The following is a 22,744-nucleotide window of genomic DNA, read 5'->3' as shown; positions in this document are numbered from 1 at the left end:
GCTTAGGCAGTCTTGCCTAGAGGTCACAGCTGGGCTGAGGTCTGCCCACGTGGGATGGGAGTCATTGGGCCAGAGTTAGAGGAATCACAAGGCCAGGGTCTGTAAACAAGAGACAGGGTCAGAGTCAGATACCAGAGGTAGTACCAGGTTAGAATCAAGAGGCAGGATTCAGGGTCAGCGATTAGGAGACAAGGCAAAGTCCAGCACAGTAACAGGCAAAAATTTGGGTGGTTACCCAGACATCTTCCTGGGGCAAGCCCTGGAGTTAAGTAGGTGCACCTGGCCAATCAGAGACATGCCGGGTACTGTCACTCTGGGGCTCGTGGGCGGTACTTCCTGCAGAGCCTATTTTCCACACTGCTCCCCAGGTCCTTACACAGTCTAAATAGAGCAGAGAGCTCCACAGGTCTCAGCCATGGTATGGACTGGCTTCTGGCAGGTCTGGGTTTTAATCACAGCAACATCTAACCCTGCTCAGAGCCAGGGCAGACGAGGGCTGTGGGGGAAATCCCTTCCCTTCTGGTGTATGTTAGGCAACAGTGAGGCTTGTTACCTCCTCCCCACTGCCCCGTGGCACTGTCACTGCATCACACTCACTCACCGTCTGGTTTGTTATTTCTCCTGTTCCCCAGACCAAGCTACGATGACGGGGAAGGTTCCCTCGTTCTCCCCCGGCTCCACAGTGAGCTCCGCTCTGCCCGGCTACGTCGCTCTCTGCCTCACTCTACAGGTCCACAGGCTGGTGTCAGGTAGGAGCTCCGGCCTCCTCGCTGGGTTTGCTGCTGTTGCTATTGCTGGTCATCACCGTCCGTCTCGCATCACTGCCTTGTCTTGTAAACAGCGTCTGTTCAACACGCCTGGTGTGTCTTTGCTCTTTACACAACAACCAGCAACCTGGAGAAACCACAGGGCACAGCTGGGTCCCCCTGACCATGGTTAAGATCTATACACGAGCTTGTCAGGCCTTGACCCTACATCCACCCTACTGCTCTGGCTGGTTTCTGGCAGCTTCTAAAATACAGATCACAGGAGCACCACGACAGGGCTCACAAACTATTTAAAGGGACACTACCCATTCCTGTACACTGCACTGGCAGTCTGTATAAGTCACAGATCAGACTCTTCGGCCACAAACAAATCATGAATCCCCGACTCTTCAGCTATGAAGTAACAACCCACAAATCATTCATGCTGCACTAGGCACATCTGATCAGGGCTCAGAGCTAAATCTCCTGTCACAATGAGGGATGTGAAATTTGCCAGCTTCTTCATTCTTCATTCAGGGATAATAGTGACCCACTCCAGCCCTGGGGCTGCCTCCACAGCAACTTGGGCATTTTGGTTCCTTCCTGCTGTGGTTTCCATCCTGCTAATTTAACCTGTTCTCTCTGTCTCTCCTGATGCTGAGTCTCTTCACCAAGACCCCCCTGCAATTCCATAATGGCTGCTTCTCTGCTTCCTGCACTTTTCTATTTGCCTCCTTCTCCCTCTCCATTATCTGGCCTCTGACTTTGCCTGCGTAGTGTTGATCTATTTTCATATCTTTTTGTCTTGTATGCCCTTCACCATCCCTGCAGCAGTTGGGGAAGGCCCCATGACGGAGTGGCACAAAAAGTCCTTTGTGTATCAGAGAATCAAGCCCCCAATATCCATTATGCCTGGGGTGCCCGTGAGAAGTTTTGAGCCCTATTCAGAGACAATAGGGACAATCTGCAACACTCATATGTGTACTCTGTGTGACAGGTATTGCAACCACAAGTGATATTTTGGGGTTTATTTAATTAATTTTATGAAGGTTCTTTTTGTATCCCCTCTATAAATGGCACCTATACATGTTATATATACCTCTGTGGGCTCAGGATTGTAATCTATTCCATTGGGGAGGGTTACCCCATCTCCTCCAGGAGCTACAACCCATGGGGATAATTACTGCTGGGACAGGTAACAGCTGCAGAGAAGTGCCACCCCTAGGGAGAATTGCACAAACTAGTTCAGACCAGGTCCCAGAAGCCAAAGAGAACAAAGATATTTGGTAAAATCCCCTTGATTTAAACAGACCAGAGGCCTGGGATCTTGGGCTACAAACTGACAGGATCTGTTACTCAAGAGGAAAAACCCTTAGAGAAGGTTTGAAGGACTTTGGAACCTATCAGAGAGTCCCATGTGCTGGATGAGAATCCTTCGGTATAAATGTAACGTGTTCAGACCTCTTATTGGTTTATGGTAAGTTTTCTCTGTCAGGCTTTTGTCCTTCAATGTTCTCTGCTTTGGAAGAGCTGTTTGGTTGCTGGTAACTGCTGGCACACGCTGTTCATAGCCGTGGGAGTGAAAGCAAAGCGCAGATGCTGGTCTTTGGTCAGGCCTGCTGGGAAAACCACAGTGAATCACAGGGAGCTGCAAGCCTTGAAACCCCAGTGTGGAGAGAGTGGGACGTGGGTCCCTGCCCAGGGAGAGGTGATGGCTGGAGGCCTGAGACCTAAGGGGACATTCCTTGAGCAGACCATAGAGGGAGTCAGAGGTGCAGTTACCCAAAGCCTGTGACTCTCTGCACTCAGAGACGTGTCTAAGGCACTGCATGGGTATGGGGTGTTTGCTTCTAATGCAGGGTGTTCTCTTACTATTAGTTTTACTGCTGAATTAAAGCCACCCCAGCCCCTTACCGATTTAATTTCCATTTTTCATTGTACATTTCACAGCACAGTTCACAGTGACTGGACCTGACCACCCAGTCATTGCCTCCCTAGGTGGGGAGGCCATCCTGCCCTGCCACCTCTCCCCTAGGATGAGCGCTGAGAACATGGAGGTGAGGTGGTTCCAATCCAAATACTCTGCGGTTGTGCACCTGTATAAGGATGGACGGGATCAGTATGAAGAGCAGATGGCAGAATATCAACAAAGAACTGAGTTCTTGAAAGACGACATCACCAGTGGGAGTGTTTCCCTGAGAATACACAACATCCAACCCTCTGATGAGGGACAGTACAAGTGTCGTTTTCAGTCCAGTGTCACTTATGAAGAAGCTTTATTAGAATTACAGGTGGCAGGTCAGTAACTTGTTCTAATGCTTTGATGTCTTCAACAGGGTAATAAGTGGAGTCAGGGGGTTCATTGTCAGATGACACTTGATTTTTCTCATTATGGTGGGGCAGTAGCTCTGCTCTGGTTACAGTTGGTTCTAGTTCACTGTTTAACAGCTGTTTTTTCATAGGCCTCTAAAATCCACATGCTTACTCAGATTGTCTTGAAATTGTTGTGATTCATTGCAGTCTGGGGTGGGGTTAGTGGGCTAAATCTGAGGTCATTAGAGCAAGTGGTTAATGAGATGCACAAACATCAATAAAAAGTCAGGTGAGATTAAGTTGTGATTATTACATTTTTGAGCACACCTGGGAACAAACGATGGCTGATCCTCCCCAAACTGATGTCACCAGCTGGGATTGATTTTGGCTCATGTCTGGCACCCACAGGGTGAGAGTAGTTGATGCACTGGGTCCTGTAGCCCAGGGCCTGGTATAAGAGTGGGAGAGTTGAGGAATTAGCCCCCCACCCCAGGACAGGTAAAGGCAGGAGGCCTGACCTCTGAAGGTGCTGCCAGAGAGACCAGCCAGGGGACAGGTGTAGCTAGTTCTGTGACTATGACATGAGGTTTAGGTCTGGTGCAGCAAACACCAGACTGCTGACAATCCCCATGGCAAGAAGACACCTCTGTGCACTTCTACTGACACAGCCTACAGACCTCAGCACTGAAATGAGACATACGTGATTCCTCTCCTCCTATCGCAGTGACAGCTGTGACAGCCTGCTCGAATGAATCCCTCCACCAGTCACTACAGCTACTCTGAACGCAGTGAAGGCAGTGGGAGTGCAGGCAGATAGATGCTGGAATCCAAATCCAAGAAACACAACACAAGCAGTGGTACCTTCTCATAGCCCTCCCTCATGGGGATTGCAGCAAAGGAGGTTTAGGTTGGACATTAGGAAAAACTTCTTAACTGTCAGCGTGGTTAAGCACTGGAATGAATTGCCTAGGGAGGTTGTGGAGCCTCCATCATTGGACATTTTTAAGAGCAGGTTAGACAAACACCTGCCAGGGATGGTCTAGATAATACTTAGTCCTGCCATGAGTGCAGGGGACTGGATTAGATGACCTCTCAAGGTCCCTTCCGGTCCTATGATTCTATGTCTGTGTATTATGGTACCATCCTGCCTGAACCACTCCTAGCATCTATTGCCAGCCCCACGAGGCAGAATTAAGGTTGAATGGCTGGGGTGCTGTGCGCCATTACTTTTTATCTCTTGGGTTTCAGACGTTTAAGTTTAGCTGCTCTCTGCATTTTGGGAAGGCACAAGGCACTGCTGGGCATCCTTACTTCTTCTTCAAGTGCTGTTCCTGTGGGTGCTCCACTCCAGGTGACGGTGCGTCCCGGCACCATTGATCGGAGATCTTCGGTAGCAGTGCCTGGTTGGGACACACGCGCTCAGCTGCTGTCTCGCGGCGTTGTTAGGGTCTGCCTGAGCGCACGCGTCCCGCACCCCCCTCAGTTCCTTCTCAACCGTCCTCAGCTGAAGACGGGACTCAGGGCAGTGCTCAACCTCTTCCCTGGTCTCTGAAGGAAATAAGTAGAAAGAAATAGAATTAGTTAGACAAAAATATCCCAGTTCTCTCCCTTCCTTTAGAAAGTTCGTTAGTTTCAAAAAAAGACAGACAAACTTTTTTTTCCTCACGTTTGTCTCCTGTTGAGACTCTCTCCCCGGCCATCATACTTCAATGATGCCGGGGTCCCCAGGCTTTAAGAAATATGATTCCTGTAAGGAATCTATGCTGTGGTCTGATGGACACTCATGGTGTGTGAAGTGCCTCGGCGAGACACACGTTCCTGCCAAGTGAATTCATTGTGTCATAACAGGGACTTGCAGCTAAAAATGCTCCTGACGGAGAAATCTCTGCAGCCGCCTATGGAGACGGGCAGAAGTAAACCCTCTCCCTCACACTCCCCTGCTAGGTCGGAACCGATTGGGAGCGTGGCTTCACCCTCTCAAGCGAAGAGGCAGGAAGCCCCAATGTCTCCGCACAGAGACTTTCAAAAGGGTAAAGGGTCTCTTGCGAGATCTTTACCATCGGTGCTGACAGCGCCAAAAGGAGGCGATTCTGACCGCCCCAGCACCTCAGCTGCGGCTCACAGGGGCGCAAAAGCAGGGATCCGACTTCCCACAGTGGGAAGCTCTCCTTGGCACCGGTGCCGTTGGCACTGAAGATAGACCCGGTACCGACAAGAACGTTGGCACCAAGCCTGCCCATCACCCCCGCAGCAGACGCGGACCCCGGTCAGGGTGCCTATAAATGGCCCACGGCGCATGCGAATGCAAAACAAAAGTCAATGCGGGCTTCCGCTCACACCTTGCGCTCTGCAGGACCACAGCCCATGGAGCAGCAGCAATTCTTACACCAAGATGACGTCTGCATGGCCCCTGAGGGAGCGCACCTAGGGGAACACACAACACAGAGCCAGTGGTCCCTATCAGAGACGCGTCTACACATAAATTTTCTCGAGCTCAGAGCAGTCAGATACGCCTGCCTTCACTTTTCCCCATCGTAAGGAACAAGTCCATTTGGATCCTCATGGACAATATAGCATGTATGTTCTACATCAACAGGCTGGGGGGAGCACGATCACACTCCCTATGCACAGAAGCCAACCACCCACAGGGACAGCACTCGAAGAAGAAGAGGTTACTCACCTTGCAGTAAATGAGGTTCTTTGAGATGTGTGTCCCTGTGGATGCTCCACTACCCACCCTCCTCCCCTCTACTTTGGAGTACTAATCAGACAACTCTACGGTAGAGAAGGGGGTGCAGGATGTGCACGCTCAGGCAGACCCTAATGACGCCGCAAGACAGCAGCTGAGCACGTGCGTCCCGACCAGGCACTGCTACTGAAGATCTCCGATCAACGGCGCCGGGTGGAGTGGAGCACCCACAGGGACACACATCTCGAAGAACCTCGGTTACTGCAAGGTGAGTAACCTTCTCTTCTGCATTAGCAAGTATATTGTGGGTATTAATATGTAACTATAGAGCCCTCATGGCCGAGATGGAGTCTGCTCTGCAGAGCGGCTCTGGCCAAGAACAGGCTCACACTGGAGCACACCGGGGTAACTCCCTTCCAACCTAGAGGCACCTGTTCCAAACTGCTGCGGTGTAAACGCACACACACCAGAATAGTACAATGAATATAGGAAAGGTAAATACATATTTACAGAGCAATGAAGGTAGAAAAACAACAGGGGAGAATACAGGGGGAGCAGTAAAACGGTTAGATGCAACACGAGGCCCCACAGGCCCAGTGGTACCACAATATTACAGGGTAGATGACAAGCACTGTGTCTACACTCAGAGTTCATGAGTCCTGGGCAGAGTTCCAGTCCGGTGGTGAGTCTTCAGTGCTCCTGGTTGTGTTTAGCGCCAGTGAACTTTCCCCAACAAACCTCTCCGGTGCCCTCTTCTGCCACTCTCTGCAAACCCCACAGAGCAACAACCTCCCCACTTAACTGACTACAGCCTCCCTCCTCTTTCCTAATGCAAAGTCATAAGCCCCAGACAGCTCTGGGTGACAGGGATACTGGGTCCACCAGTTTGTCCTTCTCAGGTGATTCCTCCCTGGCATGGTGCTTCCCCTGGCTCCCTCCTGGGATGTCCCCGGTCAGCTGCTCTGTCCCTCATGGGCTTTGGGCTGGTTCTCAGCTGCTGTCACTTGTGAGGGTCACTCACTGTAGCCCTCTTGTTGGGAGATACAGACATACATTCTACTTAAAACCCTTCCAGCCACTCACTCCCATCCACAGCACAATAACTGTCCGCTGTAGGTAACCTGAGCTGCCAAGACTGGGTATTACACAGAGTTCACTTTATAACCACAACACGGTCATTCCCTTCTGTACCGTACATGTAACCTACCAAACTTTGGTTACACAAGTACACACTATAATTCCATGTTACTGCAGGAAGAGTGAGCGGGTTCAGTCTGGTTTGACAGCGGAACTCTCATCCGTGGATAACAACACATGAGATAAATATGCACATTTGGACAGTCGTGGGCGCCCATAACCTGAATTGCTCCCATTTGGAATAAAGACACCACAGTGTAGTAAAGCTGCTCAAACGAAAACAATCATTAGGTTCGTAAGGAGACAATCTGAGGGTTAACCGAGACTCCTTATAAATCTAAACACAATCTTATCATTACATCAGCACAGCAAATACTTTGCAAACAACAACAACAAAATTAATATCAAACATACAGATTTCTTCAGTACCAAATGGTTCACAGGCCCCAAACCCTGTGCATTTAAAACATACACTACTGATTTGGCATTAATGTCCCCACACTGCTCTGAGCTGAACCAGCAGCAAGCACCCAGTTCTTGGAAATTGGCTGGTACCCTTCTTCTTGTGGTTATCTTCTTGCTGCAGTTAGTAAAATCAGGCCTATGATTATCGGCCTTCAGAGCAAAGATCTTCACCTCCCCTGTGGTGTGGCTGTCGCCCTCTGGGTATGGCTGAACTAAAAGAAGAGTTTGCCACCTTTGTTCCTTATATTGGGAGTGGAATTGGCCCCTACCTTTGGAGATGCCCTACTGAGCATGCTGCAAAGGTTCATGAACTTTTTCCTTTGTTTACCTGCAAGTCCCCATCTAGCTGGAGTCAGTGGACTGTTTAGAAGGAACAGCAACAGAAGCACAGGGGTGTGTGCGGGGGTTGTTACATATAATTTTCACCTTAGGCCTTTTAACCTCAGTTCTTGTCTGTGGCTCTTGGGCATTTCCCATGAGTCTGTCAGACCAAAGCCTTGTGAGTCCCACTCCTGCTGGGAGAGGTTTCTGTAGCCTGTGCTCTCCTGGTCAAGAATTGTTTCCCTCTCTACGATGGATGGTCTGTGTGAAATTTCCAGATACCCTAAGGGCATCTCTGCACACAAACGGATCCCATAATAAGGAAATCCATTTGAATTCACACCTCTGGTTAAGATACAAGACTCTTGTTTCAGATTAAGATAATTTTATTTCAGTTTAGCTCATCGGTAATAAAAAACCTCAAGTGTGATCTGCTGTGGGAGGTGTTACCTTAACCCTGCAACTCCTTGTTATCTAGTGTTTGTGTTTCTGTTTTGCTGAGTGTATTTCCTGGCTTTCACAGGTACCAATTTTTGCTACGCACTTCTGCATTCTGGAAAGGTACAAGGCACTGCCAAGCAACCTGAACTCCCCTATAACAAAGTTTTTTATTAGTAAATTAATTTGAGGCTTGTGTACACATAGATGTGCACTGGTTCGATGAACTAGTCCAAACCTGTGTGTGAACACTTACATGGGTTTGGAAATGGCTTACATTGATTTAGCTTGAATCAATTCCTGCCTGCTTTAAGAGTGTCCACATAGTGATTTGTATTTGATTAACTAAATCAGTTTAACTAAAGTGGAGCAAGTTTGTCCATAGAAAAGCCCTGACATTAACATTAACTCTACTGTATATCAAATAGGAATCTGGCCAGATTAACTGACCAGCTGCACTTGTGGACTCACATTTGATTATTAGTTTAATAGGAAATGGCTTTTGATAACAGTGTAAAAACTTTTGGCTCATTACTGGGCACTGTAGGATTATCACAAGTTCATTTATTTCTTCTGTAGATTTGGGCTCTGCTCCTGCCATCTCTGTGGAGGGACATCAGGACAGAGGGATCCGGGTTGTGTGTCGATCATCTGGATGGTACCCACAGCCCAAGGCTCAGTGGAGAGATCTCCAGGGGCAGCTCTTACCATCGGCCTCTGAAAACATATCCCAAGAGGCCGATGGCCTGTTTCAAACAGAGATTGCCATTGTTCTAAGAGAAGAGTCCAACCAGAAAGTGTCCTGCTGTGTCAGGAACCCCCGTCTCAACCAGGAGAGAGAGTCAGCGATTTACGTAACAGGTCAGTGCCTCCCGCCCAGCTGCACATGGATAGACTGAGATGCTGCAGACATGGGCGGAGAGTATTTATCATTGTGTCTCCGGTTCATTGGCCTGGACCTTCAAGGTACTGAACATGTCTTGAAAAGTCCTGAGCAACCTCCGTTCTCTTTGGATGTATCTACCCTGCAGTTAGACACCTGCTGATGGCCTGTGGCTAAGGGCCTCAGGATAAGGGGCTGTTAAATTCTGGTGTAGACATTCGGGCTTGGGCTGCAGTCCAGACTCCAGACCCGTGGGAGGTGGGAGGGTCCCAGAGCTCGGGCTTCAGCCTGAGCCCAAATATCTACACTGCAATTAAACAGCCCCTTAGCCCGAGCCCCATGAGCCTGAGTCAATGGCACGGGCCAGTTGCGGGTGCTAATTATAGGGTAGATGTACCCTTCGACTCCAGTAGGAGCTGAGGTTGTTTAACACCTTGCAGGCTGGGATGTCATTGGCCAGATTTTCATAACAGCTCAGTACCCAGCAATCATCATTTTTCTCACTGGGGGTGGGGGAGGAAGTTCTCCTTTGTTCTTGTGGTATAGTGGGGACTGTGTTGGAATTGCAAGCTATCGCTTTAAGAGGGGGGGTTTTCAGGTCCTGTTTGCAGGCTAGAGGGCTCTGTAGGAAAGTGTGTGAGCAGAATCAGGGCCTGTCTACAGGAACGGTTAGTTTGTGGCAAGCGGGGGTGTAAATCTGTCTCACACTGGCCTGCTGGCACTGTCTGTCTGTGTGGACCCTGCTACATGCACTAACAATTCTGTAATGCGCTTTGATCTGCCCCGCTTTGAAACCGGAACAGAGCAACGTGCACCAGGAAACTTTAAGTGCATGGCAGCAGCGTCCACACGGCTAGTTAGTGGGCAGCAGGCTAGTGTGAGGTGGATTTACCTGTCCGCACACAGGTTTGCACTAGTTCACAAACTGTTCCTATAAATGAGCCAACATAAAGCAAGGTGGGGTGAGTTGTGCCCAGGGCGTTAGGGAGGAGCCCCCCCTCTGGTTCAGGTTCTTGTGTGTTAAGGTTCTGGATTCTAAGACAAAGTCACGTTACGCTGCAACCTTCCAGCAGGAGTATTTATGTTTGTGTCTAACTTCTCTGTGTGCTGTGACCATCACAGTTCTCAGTGCGGGTGGGGGAGGGAATTCTCCTTTGTTCTCAGTGAGAGTTGCTGGGTGCTGAGCATTTATGAAAATCTGGCTAATGAAGTCATTTCTCCTGAATAGCACAAGAGCCCTGATTATGATCCGAGCATTAGGTGACATCTGAAAATACCACATCAGTGTGAGAGCTGCACTACGGGCCCTGTCCTGCAGTTCAAACTGTGACAAAACTCCCATTGGCTTAAATAAGCATTTTGCCAGCGTCAGAACTGAGGATCAGGTTGTAACTTGTATTTAGTTGCACAAACGGCAGTAAACACAGAGCTCTATGGCTAGCATAATTCTGATCTCCCCTGTGAATATACGTTATAGTTTTTCAATTCAGTTACACAATGGGCCTGATCCTGCCTTCCTGCATAACAAAGTCGGTGGGAGCATTGGGAGTTCCAGCAATAAAGGATCAGGCCCAAAATATTCAGAAACAAAATCGTACATAAGAGCAGCTTATATTTTAGAAAAAAGGTTCATATTTTGTGTATTATTATCTATCAAATAACTGTTAATACAGAATTAATATTTCATCACTGTAATAATAAGAATATTGCATTTGTAAATCACTAGTAATATGAGATTTCAAAGTGCTGCACGGCTTAATAACCTCTTGGTATGCTCAGAATGACATGATTGTTATAGAATCATAGAATTGTAGGACTGGAAGGGACCTCGACAGGTCGTCTAGTCCAGTCCCCCGCACTCATGGCAGGATTAAGTATTATCTAGACCATCCCTGACAGATGTTCGTCTAACCTGCTCTTAAAAATGTCCAATGATGGAGATTCCACAACCTCCCTAGGCAATTTGTTCCCGTGCTTATCCACCCTGACAGTTAGGACATTTTTCCTAATGTCGAACCTAAACCGCCCTTGCTGCAATTTAAGCCCATTGCTTCTTGTCCTATCCTCACAGGTTAAGAAGAAGAATTTTTCTTCCTCCTCCTTGTAACAACCTTTTATGTCCTTGAAAACTGTTATCATGTCCTCTCTGTCTTCTCTTCTCCAGACTAAATAAACCCAGTTTTTTCAATCTTCCCTCATGGGTCATGTCTTCTAGACTTTTAGTCATTTTTGTTGCTCTACTCTGGACTTTCTCCAATTTGTCCACATCCTTCCTGAAATGTGGCACCCAGAACTGGACACAATACTCCAGTTGAGGCCGTATCAGCACAGAGTAGAACGGAAGAATTACTGCTCATGTCTTGCTTACAATACTCCTGCTAATACATCCCAGAAGAATGTTCACTTTTTTTGCAACAGTTTTACACTGTTGACTCATACAGTAACTCCTCACTTAAAGTCGTCTTGGTTAACGTTGTTTTGTTGTTACGTTGCTGATCAGTTAGGGAACATGCCCGTTTAAAGTTGTGCGATGTGTCTTGTAACGTTGTTTGGCAGCTACCTGCTTTGTCCACTGCTTGCAGGAAGAGCAGCCCCTTGGAGCTAGTGGTGGGGGCTTGGAACCAGGGTGGACCAGCAGCCCCATTAAGTTCCCTGTGCAGCAGCCACCCAGCAGGCTATCAGTTGCCAGGCAGTTCAGCTGTCCCTCCCCCACCTGCCCTGTGCTGCTCCTGCCCTCGGCCTTGGAGCTGCTCCTGGGAGCCTCCCGCTTGCTGTGCAAAGGTGGGAGGAAGAGGGGGTGCTAATGTCAGGGTGTCCCCCTCCCCCTGCTCCTGCCCCTCTGCTTCTGTACCTCATCTCCACAGAGTGCGGGGGCACACGACAGGGCTCAGGACGGAGGGAACTTGCCGGCAGCAGCTGTTGCCTCAATTTGCTAATCTACTTAAAAAGGCAATGTACTTAGAGTGGGGTCATCGTACTTAAAGGGGCAAATGCGCATCTCTCTCTCACACATGGTGTGTGTCTCTGTCTCTGTCTGCCATGCTGTCTCTCCTCCCTCCATTCGTGCTGCCTTGTAGAGTATGAGGCTACATTAACAACAATGTGTTAACCTTTGAGGGCTCAGCTGAGTGCTAGTTCATCATTTAGCAGTAAGGCATTCCCTAGGAAATATCCCACCCTTTCCACCCTCTGACTTCACCTCAACCAAGCTTCACAATCATCATTGCTGTGTACAGTATTAAATTGTTTGTTTAAAACTTATACTGTGTATATGTGTGAGTGTGTATATATATATATATAGATAGATAGATATAGTCTTTTGTCTGGTGAAAAAAATGTCCCTGGAACCTAACGCCCCCCCCCCCATTTCCATTAATTCTTATGGGGACATTGGATTCACTTAACATCGTTTCGCTTAAAGTAGCATTTTTCAGGAACATAACTAGAACATTAAGCGAGGAGTTATTGTATTTAGCTTGTGATCCACTCTGACCCCCAGATCCCTTTCTGCAGTACTAGTTCCTAGCCAGTCATTTTTCATTTTCTGTGTGTGCAACTGACTGTTCCTTCCTAACTGGAGTACTTTGCATTTGTTCTTATTGAATTTCATCCTATTTACTTCAGACCATTTCTCCAGTTTGCCCAGATCATTTTGAATTTTAATTTTATTCTGCAAAGTACTTGCAACCCCTCCCAGCTTGGTATCATCCGCAAACTTTATAGGTGTACTCTCTATGACATCATCTAAATCATCAATGAAGATATTGAATAGAACCAGACCCAGAACTGATCCCTGTGGGACCCCACTTGATATGCCCTCCCAGCTTGACTGTGAACCACTAACTACTCTTTGGGAATGTTTTTCCAACCAGTTATACACCCATCTTATAGTAGCTCCATCTAGGTTGTATTTCCCTCTTTTGTTTATGAGAAGGTCATATCAGACAGTATCAAAAGCCTTACTAAAGTCAAGATGTACCACATCTACCGCTTCCCCCCCATCCACAAGGCTTGTTTCCCTGTCAAAGAAAGTTATTAGGACAATTTGTTCTTGACAAATCCATGGTTGACTGTTGCTTATCACCTTATTATCATCTAGGTGTTTGCAAACTGATTGCTTAATTATTTGCTCCATTATCTTTCTGGGTACTGAAGTTAAGCTGATTGATCTGTAATTCCCCGGGTTGTCCTTATTTCCCTATTTATAGACTGGCACTATATTTGCCCTTTTCCATTCCTCTAGAATCTCTCCCATCTTCCATGACTTTTCAAAGATAATCACTAATGTCTCAGATATCTCCTCAGTCAGCTCCTTGAGTATTCTAGGATGTATTTCATCAGGCCCTGGTGACTTGAAGACATCTAACTTGTCTAAGTAATTTTTAACTTTTTCTTTCCCTAGCCCCTGATCCTACCTCATTTTCACTGGAATTCACTGTGTTAGATGGCCAATCACTACTAACCTTTTTGGTGAAAACCGAAACAAAAAAGTCATTTAGCACTTCTGCCATTTCCGCATTTTCTGCTATTGTTTTTTCCCTCTCATTGAGTAACGGGCCTACCCTGTCCTTGGTCTTCCTCTTGCTTCTAATGTATTTGTAGAATGTTTTCTTGTTACCCTTTATGTCTCTAGCTAGCTTAATCTCATTTTGTGCCTTGTCCTTTCTAAATTTGTCCCTACATACTTGTGTTATTTGTTTATATTCATCATTTGTAATTTGTAATTACAAATTTTTAATTCAGAGCATACACATGGAGAGTTAGAAACAAAACATAAATACTCTTCCTGAAAGGTTGCAATGAAACACTGCTTTATTTCTAAGACTCCAGAACTCCAACACATCACAGCCAAATACAGAGAGAGACAAAGCAGGCTGCTCCCTAAGGCAGAGAGGCAGAACTGAACCCACCGTGGTGTAGGCTGGTTCTTTGCAGATGGACTGCAGAGGCTCCAGATTGTACACTCCCTGCAGAGCCCCTTAGTCTGCAAGCAACACCAGGAATCACCTCAGGATTTAAAGTGACTCTTGTAATTTGTACACGGCTTTCAATACACCACTAATTACTTAGCAAGGACCCTCTAGTCAGCCATTGCTCCAGGGCCCAAGCAACAGAAATCTGGAGAAATTTGTACTCTGAATTTCCAGGCTTACATTTTGTTTTTATTAAAGTCCTTCATTAGCATATTTTGGGCCAGGTTCTCTCATGTGGCTGAGCCCCGCTGAGCATAGGTGAGTCAGAAGTGTCAGGAAGCTGGTCACAATGCTCTGATTCTGAGGGCCAGTCAGCACTGGCTGCAGCCTTGGGATCAGTTAGAGCAGCCTAGGGACTGCGTGAAGTTATGTCAGTGGGGTTTAGCCTTATCTGTAGTTATGGGTTCCTTTAACCAACAACCCACCCCAAGGTGACAGTTTAACCTAATTTAATCTGCGAGAATTCAGCCCCCAAGATCGACTACAGTAGAGAGGTTATCAATAGAAGGGGGACCCCATGGTATACAACAGAGACTACATAGTACTCTCTCTACACTAATTACTTTGATTAGCCAGCCAAACAATACACACGCTGCAGTCTGGCAAAGTAGAGAGAGACCAATATAGAATGCACAGTATTTGCACTACTCACACCAGGCCTTGTGGAAAAATGCAAAGTGTTACTCCTCATCTTCACCATCCTCCTCACCTTCGTCACCACCATCACCAGCGGCCATCATCCTGGCATCTCCCCCCACCAGGGCGCACAGGCTGGGGTACAGCTTTTGTAATGTGTTATGCTGATGCCCACTGGGGTTCAAACATATTTATGAAGGTTTTAACCCCTATTCCTTATTTCAACTTCCAGACCTCACTCCTTTTGGGGTGCTCCATTTCTCATAGGTGAACTCATTAGTTCCCCTTATACTCATTAACATTTCCATCACCGTATCAACATAGTAACAGGCAGAAGTCTTTCACCCTAGCTACCAACGGTCATCTTGTGGTGTCTACGGATCTCTCATAGACATTATAATCCAAGATCAGCACTTCTTTTCAAAACATCAGCATATCACAAACAGCCACAAACTCAGCAGGTACATTATTAATATACTTATGCTAACGTACGCTAAGTCCTGAGTCCTAATTTGGCTAAGTCAGATATTTTACAGGCCTGAGGCCAGTAGGCCTGTGATACAACATTGATTAATATTTATTAGGGTTGTCAAGCGATTAAAAAACTTAATCGCGATTAATCGTGCAATTAATCGCGCTGTTAAACAATAATAGAATATCATTTATTTAAATACTTTTGGATGTTTTCTACATTTTCAAATATTTTTATTTCAGTTACAACACAGAATACAAAGTGTACAGTGCTCACTTGATATTTATTTTTTATTACAAATATTTTCACTGTAAAAACAAAAGAAATAGTATTTTTCAATTCACCTAATACAAGTACTGTAGTGCAATCTCTTTATCATGAAAGTTGAACTTACAAATGTAGAATTATGTACCAAAAAACTGCATTCAAAAATAAAACAATGTAAAACTTTAGAGTCTACAAGTCCACTCAGTCCTACTTCTTGTCCACTCAGACACACAAGTTTGTTTACATTTGCAGGAAATAATGCTGCCCGCTTCTTGTTTACAATGTCACCTGAAAGTGAAAACAGGCATAGAAGAACATAAATTGTTGGGCAAAAGCCAACATGGTTTCTGTAAAGGGAGATCATGTCTTACTAATCTCTTAGAGTTCTTTGAAGGGATCAACAAACATGTGGACAAGGGGGATCCAGTGGACATAGTGTACTTAGATTTCCAGGAAGCCTTTGACAAGGTCCCTCACCAAAGGCTCTTACATAAATTAAGTTGTCATGGGATAAGAGGGAAGAGCCTTTCATGGATTGAGAACTGGTTAAAAGACAGGGAATAAAGGGTAGAAATAAATGGTAAATTTTCAGAATGGAGAGGGGTGACTGGTGGTGTTCCCCAAGGGTCAGTCCTAGGACCAATCCTATTCAACTTATACATAAATGATCTGGAGAAAGGGGTAAACAGTGAGGTGGCAAAGTTTGCAGATGATACTAAACTGCTCAAGATAGTAAAGACCAAAGCAGACTGTGAAGAACTTCAAAAAGATCTCAAAAAACTAAGTGATTGGGCAACAAAATGGCAAATGAAATTTAATGTGGATAAATGTAAAGTAATGCACGTTGGAAAAAATAACCCCAACTATACACACAATATGATGGGGGCTAATTTAGCTACAACTAATCAGGAAAAAGATCTTGGAGTCATCGTGGATAGTTCTCTGAAGACGTCCATGCAGTGTGCAGCAGCAGTCAAAAACGCAAACAGGATGTTAGGAATCATTAAAAAAGGGATAGAGAATAAGACGGAGAATATCTTATTGCCCTTATATAAATCCATGGTACGCCCACATCTTGAATACTGAGTACAGATGTGGTCTCCTCATCTCAAAAAAGATATACTGGCATTAGAAAAGGTTCAGAGAAGGGCAACTAAAATGATTAGGGGTTTGGAACAGGTCCCATATGAGGAGAGATTAAAAAGGCTAGGACTTTTCAGCTTGGAAAAGAGGAGACTAAGGGGGGATATGATAGAGGTACATAAAATCATGAGTGGTGTGGAGAAAGTGAATAAGGAAAAGTTATTTACTTGTTCCCATAATATAAGAACTAGGGGCCACCAAATGAAATGAATGGGCAGCAGGTTTAAAACAAATAAAAGAAAGTTCTTCTTCACACAGCGCTCAGTCGACCTGTGGAACTCCTTGCCTGAGGAGGTTGTGAAAGCTAGGACTATAACAGGCTTTAAAAGAGAACTGGATAAATTCATGGAGGTTAAGTCCATTAACAGCTATTAGCCAGGATGGGTAAGGAATGGTGTCCCTATCCTCTGTTTCTCAGAGGGTGGAGATGGATGGCAGGAGAGCGATCACTTGATCATTACTTGTTAGGTGCACTCCCTCTGGGGCACCTGGCATTGGCCACTGTCAGTAGACAGGATACTGGGCTGGATGGACCTTTGGTCAGACCCAGTATGGCCGTTCTTATGTTCATTCACATGGCATTGTTGTAGCCAGCATCGCAAAATATTTACATGTCAGATGCGCTAAAGATTCATATGTCCCTTCTTGCTTCAGCCACCATTCCAGAGGACATGCGTCCATGCTGATGACAGGTTCTGCTTGATAAGGATCCAAAGCAGCGCAGACCAATGCCTGTTCATTTTCATCATCAGAGTCAGATGCCACCAGCAAAGGTTGATTTTCATTTTTGGTGGTTCAGGTTTGGTAGTTTTCACATCAAAATGTTGCTCTTTTAAACATCTCCACACCTAATCCCTCTCAGATTTTGGAAGGTACTTCAGATTCTTAAACCTTGGGTCAAATGCTGTAGCTATCTTTAGAAATCTCACATTGGTATCTTCTTTGTGTTTTGTCAAATGTGCAGTGAAAGTGTTCTTAAAATGAACAACATGTGCTGTACACTTTGTACTCTGTGTTGTAATTGAAAATGTAGAAAAACATCCAAAAATATTTAATACATTTCAATTTGTATTCTATTGTTTAGCAGTGCGATTAAAATTGCGATTAATTGTGATTAATTTTTTTGAGTTAATCGCGCGAGTTAACTGCAATTAATTGACAGCCCTAATATTTATATTTCACCTCTATATCCTAAATATATCTGATACATTTCAGCATTGGCTACATGAGGATAGCTGTAGCATAGCGGAGCTCCATCCTATTCCCTCCCTACCGCCGACATGCCTCCTCCCATTAATTAACCATGTTCAGTAACCAGGCTAAAGCTTGGAATTTCACTGGCTTGATAATAAAGCACAGAGGAGCCACATCTCACTGTGTATTTCCCTGTGAGACTCTTTTAACTAGTCACAGAGTCAGCACTGTCACAGTGTCCTGCCTTCATTCTGCACGTGTTTGCTCCCAAGTCAATGGCTCTTTCTCTTGCAGAGCTGTTTTTCCCACAAGTCAATCCTTGGATGGTGGCTCTGGCTGTGATCCTGGCTGTTCTCCTTCCCCTGGCCGGTTACTGCTTCTGGAGGCAACACAGAGCAAAAGGTGAAGTAACAAGAGGGGGGAATTTGGTGAGAGAGAGAAATTGATTGATTGACCGATTGAAAAACAAAACCAAAAGTAGAGATACTGGGTTCGCCAACTCTGACTGAAGCTATTCCGGGAGATTTTTTTTCCCAACATGACATAATGTAATCTTCTTAAAATATCCTATTAAAATTTCCTGGATTGCTTTCAATAGTCACTGGGAAATTGATGCTGATTTTGGGAGACTCCAGGCCAATCCTGGAGGGTTGGCAACCCTAAGAGATCCAGGGATTCAATGTTTGGAGGAGGTGTCAGGCAGTAGGAGCCAGGCTGAGGGTGAAGAGGGAGCTGAATAAATTATGACTTTGTCTGAACCAAGAAGTGTCAAGTGGTTTCACCCCTTCAGATCTCACTCAAGGATCCCAATCGAATGTGATTCTGAACTGTTCCACGGGGATCAGCGTGGCTCAGTTTGAAACACCATGTAGGGCTCAGTGAGCTGGGCTTGGAGTGCTGACATATGTAACTTGGCTGATTGCAGGAAAAACAGAAACAAAGGAGGAGAGAGGGGGATTTCTTAGGGCCAATTCTGCCCCCCAGTCGGTGCTTTCAGCCCCCTTCCTCTCCCCCCTCCCCCCCCCCAGTTTAGCTGAGTAGGAGCTGCAGAAGGGCAAAGCAGTGGCTGTGAAAATGGACAGGTTAGCAATTACGTTATCTACACTAATATTTTTTCAGCCTGAGATCTTGCTGACCTGAGCACCCAGCTAAAGAAAGGCACCTCCACCCCATTCCTCCCCCCCCCCCCCCCCCCCCCCCCCCACCCCGCATCTACCAAGACCCTTGGAAGAGCTGTTACCACTTATCATTAGGAGCAGGGGCAAGTACCACCTACAAGGTCAGGAATTGGCCTAGGATTGAACCAACCAAACTCCGTCCCTTATCCAGGTCAATGCTCCATTCCCGTCACTCACTTCCCTCCCCCATCCCCACAGTCAGGAGCTGGGGAGAGCTGGGGCTGTTCAGGGGATGGGCACAGCGGGGAGCAGCCAGATCAGACAGGAGTGTGACAGGGCCCAGGCAGCAGGGATGGCTCCTGGGGGAGACATTTAGAGCAGCCTCTAGAGGTGATAGTCAGTGGGGCCCAGGCAGCAAGGACGCTGAGTGCAGGGATGTTGAGACAGATCTGTCTGTGTGTCCTGTTTGTCAGTCTGTTTGCCTCGCTTTCGTAATTACAGAAAAATTACATGAATAGTGGGAACCGTGCCATAAACATGGCAGGGTGAAATCTCGCCTGTTGCCCTTTTCTCTCCCTAGATACCCTTTGACCTGATATGGAGAGCAAGAAAGGTCAATGTCTGGGCCCATTACATTGACCGACGGTAGAGTTATCCCCCTAAACATGACAGGGTGAAATCTCGCCATTATTAATTAACTGTTGCAACAATTTGCCAAGGGTTGTGGTGGATTTGCCAGCACTGGCAGTTTTGGCATCAAGATTGGATGTTTTTCTAAAAGATCCTCTCTAGGAGTTATTGTTGGGAAGCCCATGGGGTTGTGTTATGCAGGGGTCAGACTAGGTAATCACAATGGTCCCTTCTGGCCTTGGAATCTATGAATGGATGATCTTTCACCCTGTTCTCTCTCTAGAGACCCTGCTGTCTGGGCCAGTTACATTAACTGATAGTAGCATTATCCCCACAAACACTACAGGGTGAAATCTCACGTCTCTCCCTTTTCTCCCTCTAGAGGCTCTGCGATCTGAGATGAAGACACAGAAAGGTCAGTGTCTGGGACCAATGGGATGGGTTGAAGATTTCACGTCATGTCAGTTGAATTAGCTCGTTCAAGCCAACTTAACTCAATTGAAAGCCACTTTTAATGCAGTGGAGTCAGAGTTTAACACTTTTAGCTCACTTTTAGCAGATGGAGTTACAGCCTGTTTTAATGAGTGATGGGGAACATCTCCACATCGGCACCAGAGCCCCAAGCAGTGAGCTCAGGGGCTGCTTGTGCTGACACAGACGGGCTCTGAAGGGGAAGGGATCACTTGTCCTAATAAACCCCATGGGAATTACAGAAATGGCACCTTGAGCCCCGGGTCGTGAATACACCATCCCAGCTTGGTCAGCCTCATTGACGGAGACGGTGGGTACATCTACTGTGCAAAAACCCACCCGTGGCTGCGAGTCTCTGACTCTGACTGGGGATCACGCTGCAGGGCTAAATATTAGCAACGTAGACATCCCTGCTCAGGCCGGAGCCCAGGCTCTGAGACCCTCCTCCCTAGCCGGGTTTCAGAGCCCAGGTCCAGCCTGAGTAGGAATGTCTGTACGGGTATTTTTCAGCCCCATAGTGTGAGCCCCAGAAGCCTGAGACCGTTGACCCAGGCTCTGAGACCCACCTCTGAGGGGTTTTTTGCAGTGTAGAGAAACCCGGAGAGACTTTTCCAGTATTTAACAGGATCCTCAGATGGGATTCCCCTTTGTTCTTGCCCTTCCATACCCTTGTAATGTGGGAAGGGGCAGGATTTCACCCTCATCTCCACCCTGCAGTGACTCTGTACGATAACCATAGGAGGTCTGATCAATGCAGAGCAGTCTGTGAGGTTCTACATTAAATAAAACTGATTTTTAAAGGCACACAATGTTTTTCAACTTTCCCCTCATGATGTTACTACAGGGCAGAGTTAAGGTTATTTAGGTGCCTTAGCTGCACTTCTAGACCACAGCATATTTGGATTTCTTTTAAATTTAACCTTAGTTCTGTTTCCTAGGTGTATAACACTTTAGGGATAATTACAAGATCCCTGTAATGTGTTTTACCCTTAAGTTACCAGTATACGTCCTCTCAATCTTAACTCTATAATAAGAGGAATTGCATTGTGCATTATGACCCAGATCTACAAGGAGATTTAGGTACCTAAACTCCAGACATGCGTGTCTCAATCCCAGTTTTAGCCACCGTCATCCACAACCCCCCACTTGGCTGACACCTAACCCTGTAGGTGGCTAAACTGACTTGGTACATAAATCTCTGCTGTAAAAGTTCTCTCAGTGTCTAAGTTTCTGCCTTGGGCACATGGAGCACACAGCTGCCTCACTCTAGATGTCTGGGGACCTATCTCCCTCCTGTGGCCCAGAGCGACACACAAACTAGGGGAAGATGGGTGGAGGAGCCTCTATCTCACCCATGGGGTCTGATCCAACAGATGTGCTCAGATGCCACCCAACACTACACAGAACAGAGGTGGGAGACAGGGAGGAGGCAACCCTCCCTTATAACCTTTAGCCCAGGAGTTACGATTCCCAGCTGGGATGTGGGAGACTCTGGTTTAGGTTCCCCCTCTCTGCAAGATGAAGAGAAAGGATTTGAACAGGGATTTCCCACCTCTCAGGAGAATGCTCTAAGCACTGGGCTATGGGACATTCTGATGTGAGTGTCCTTCAGTCTCTTTTATTCAAGTTGTTACACTTTAATTAAATATTAATTGAGAATCACTTTGTAACCCCTCCACCCCTTGGCCATCTTGTGTGCAGCATGGCAGGTGCCTTACTCTGTCTCACAAGACACACTGAGGTGCCTAAGCTGCCTGGCTCCAGAAGAGAGGCTCCTGGCTGTGGATTGCTAGCAGAGAGAGGATCCAAACTCCTGAGAGGGGCGGGACTTAGCACATACCCCTCTTGTCGGCATCACCCATTGGCTGGCTTACATGACTCCTAGCACACTGGGTTTTGTGAATCCCATTCTAAGGCACTTCTCCTCATTCATTGTACAGGGAGATTTGTGATGCCTTCAGGGTTACACGAGGTCTCTGGGGTGAATCGCTACAACCTGCTTACAGCATGTGAGAACCTTGTCTGTCCCCACTGGGGGAACTCTCCCAAAGCTACTGTCTCTCTGCAGGCTAACAATTCACACCCCCACTTTGTTACACTCGAGTGCCCAGTCCCCTGTCTCCTGGACACGCGCAGTCTGCGCCAATCTGCTGCCTCCGTGGAAGCAGTGCACCCCAACTTACTGGCTTCACCTTGGTTCTACACACTCCTTTGCACAAGGCACTTAGACGTGTCTAGAGCAAAACCAAATTGAAGTTTAATTAACGGAGCCTGAGACAGAGTTTCAAATGAAAGCAAGCGTAAGGGCTTGGAAACATAAAGTTACAGGTGAAAGAAACACAAAACACAATCTATAGCCTATACTTGTTAGCAGGGCACTATCTTGTCTGATAAGGTATTTCTCACCCACTGGTCAGTTCTACTCACAGTGGCTGCGAGAAGGCTGGTGCAGGGAATGGAGTTACAAATTTCTAGCCTTTCCCACAATGAGGCTGAGGTTTTCGAAGCTCCCTAAGAGATCTGGATGCCCGTCCAAATTCCTGTTTGGAACTTTGTTAAAACTTTATTTGTTTTCATACCTTTTGTTACTATAACATTAGTTTATAGGTGACGTTCAGAAAACCCTGAACTTCAAGCTAACAGCTTTTACATGGGGATAATTATCTAGGTATCTGTAGTGAACAGTCCCTGAGATGTACAGTCACTAATGCCCCTAATTCAGCTAAGTACTTAAGTATCCACTTAATTTCTTTGCTGAACTGAGGCCTAAAACATGAGCTTTAAAGAACACAGGAGTGACCAGCGCAAATCAGAGCAGGGCCCTGCTAGCCTAGATCCTGTCTGTGAC

At 46.5% G+C, this 22,744-nt stretch overlaps 2 protein-coding genes across 12 annotated transcripts in view; both read left to right on the top strand.

Annotated features, from left to right (window-relative positions):
* The window catches only part of LOC102936186 (butyrophilin-like protein 2), a 1,677,894-nt gene that overhangs the window by 1,460,109 nt on the left and 195,041 nt on the right, over positions 1-22,744 (top strand).
* The window catches only part of LOC102936320 (butyrophilin subfamily 1 member A1), a 43,149-nt gene that overhangs the window by 2,915 nt on the left and 17,490 nt on the right, over positions 1-22,744 (top strand). For 8 of the 11 annotated variants that reach the window (XM_037914897.2, XM_037914896.2, XM_043528183.1 and 5 more), the window contains 5 exons: positions 633-749; positions 2,697-3,044; positions 8,689-8,970; positions 17,972-18,079; positions 19,808-19,840. In XM_037914897.2, the coding sequence (XP_037770825.1) occupies positions 644-749; positions 2,697-3,044; positions 8,689-8,970; positions 17,972-18,079; positions 19,808-19,840 (877 nt within the window). In that variant the 5' untranslated portion in view covers positions 633-643. The remainder of the gene's footprint in view (positions 1-632; positions 750-2,696; positions 3,045-8,688; positions 8,971-17,971; positions 18,080-19,807; positions 19,841-22,744) is intronic. The other 3 variants (XM_043528185.1, XM_043528184.1, XM_037914900.2) reach the window with 1 other exon arrangement.

The sequence above is a fragment of the Chelonia mydas genome, chromosome 14 (genome assembly GCF_015237465.2).
Source record: "Chelonia mydas isolate rCheMyd1 chromosome 14, rCheMyd1.pri.v2, whole genome shotgun sequence".
Taxonomy (NCBI): domain Eukaryota; kingdom Metazoa; phylum Chordata; order Testudines; family Cheloniidae; genus Chelonia; species Chelonia mydas.
The sequence above is the reverse complement of the archived record's forward strand: the minus strand, read 5'-3'. Positions and strand labels throughout refer to the sequence as shown.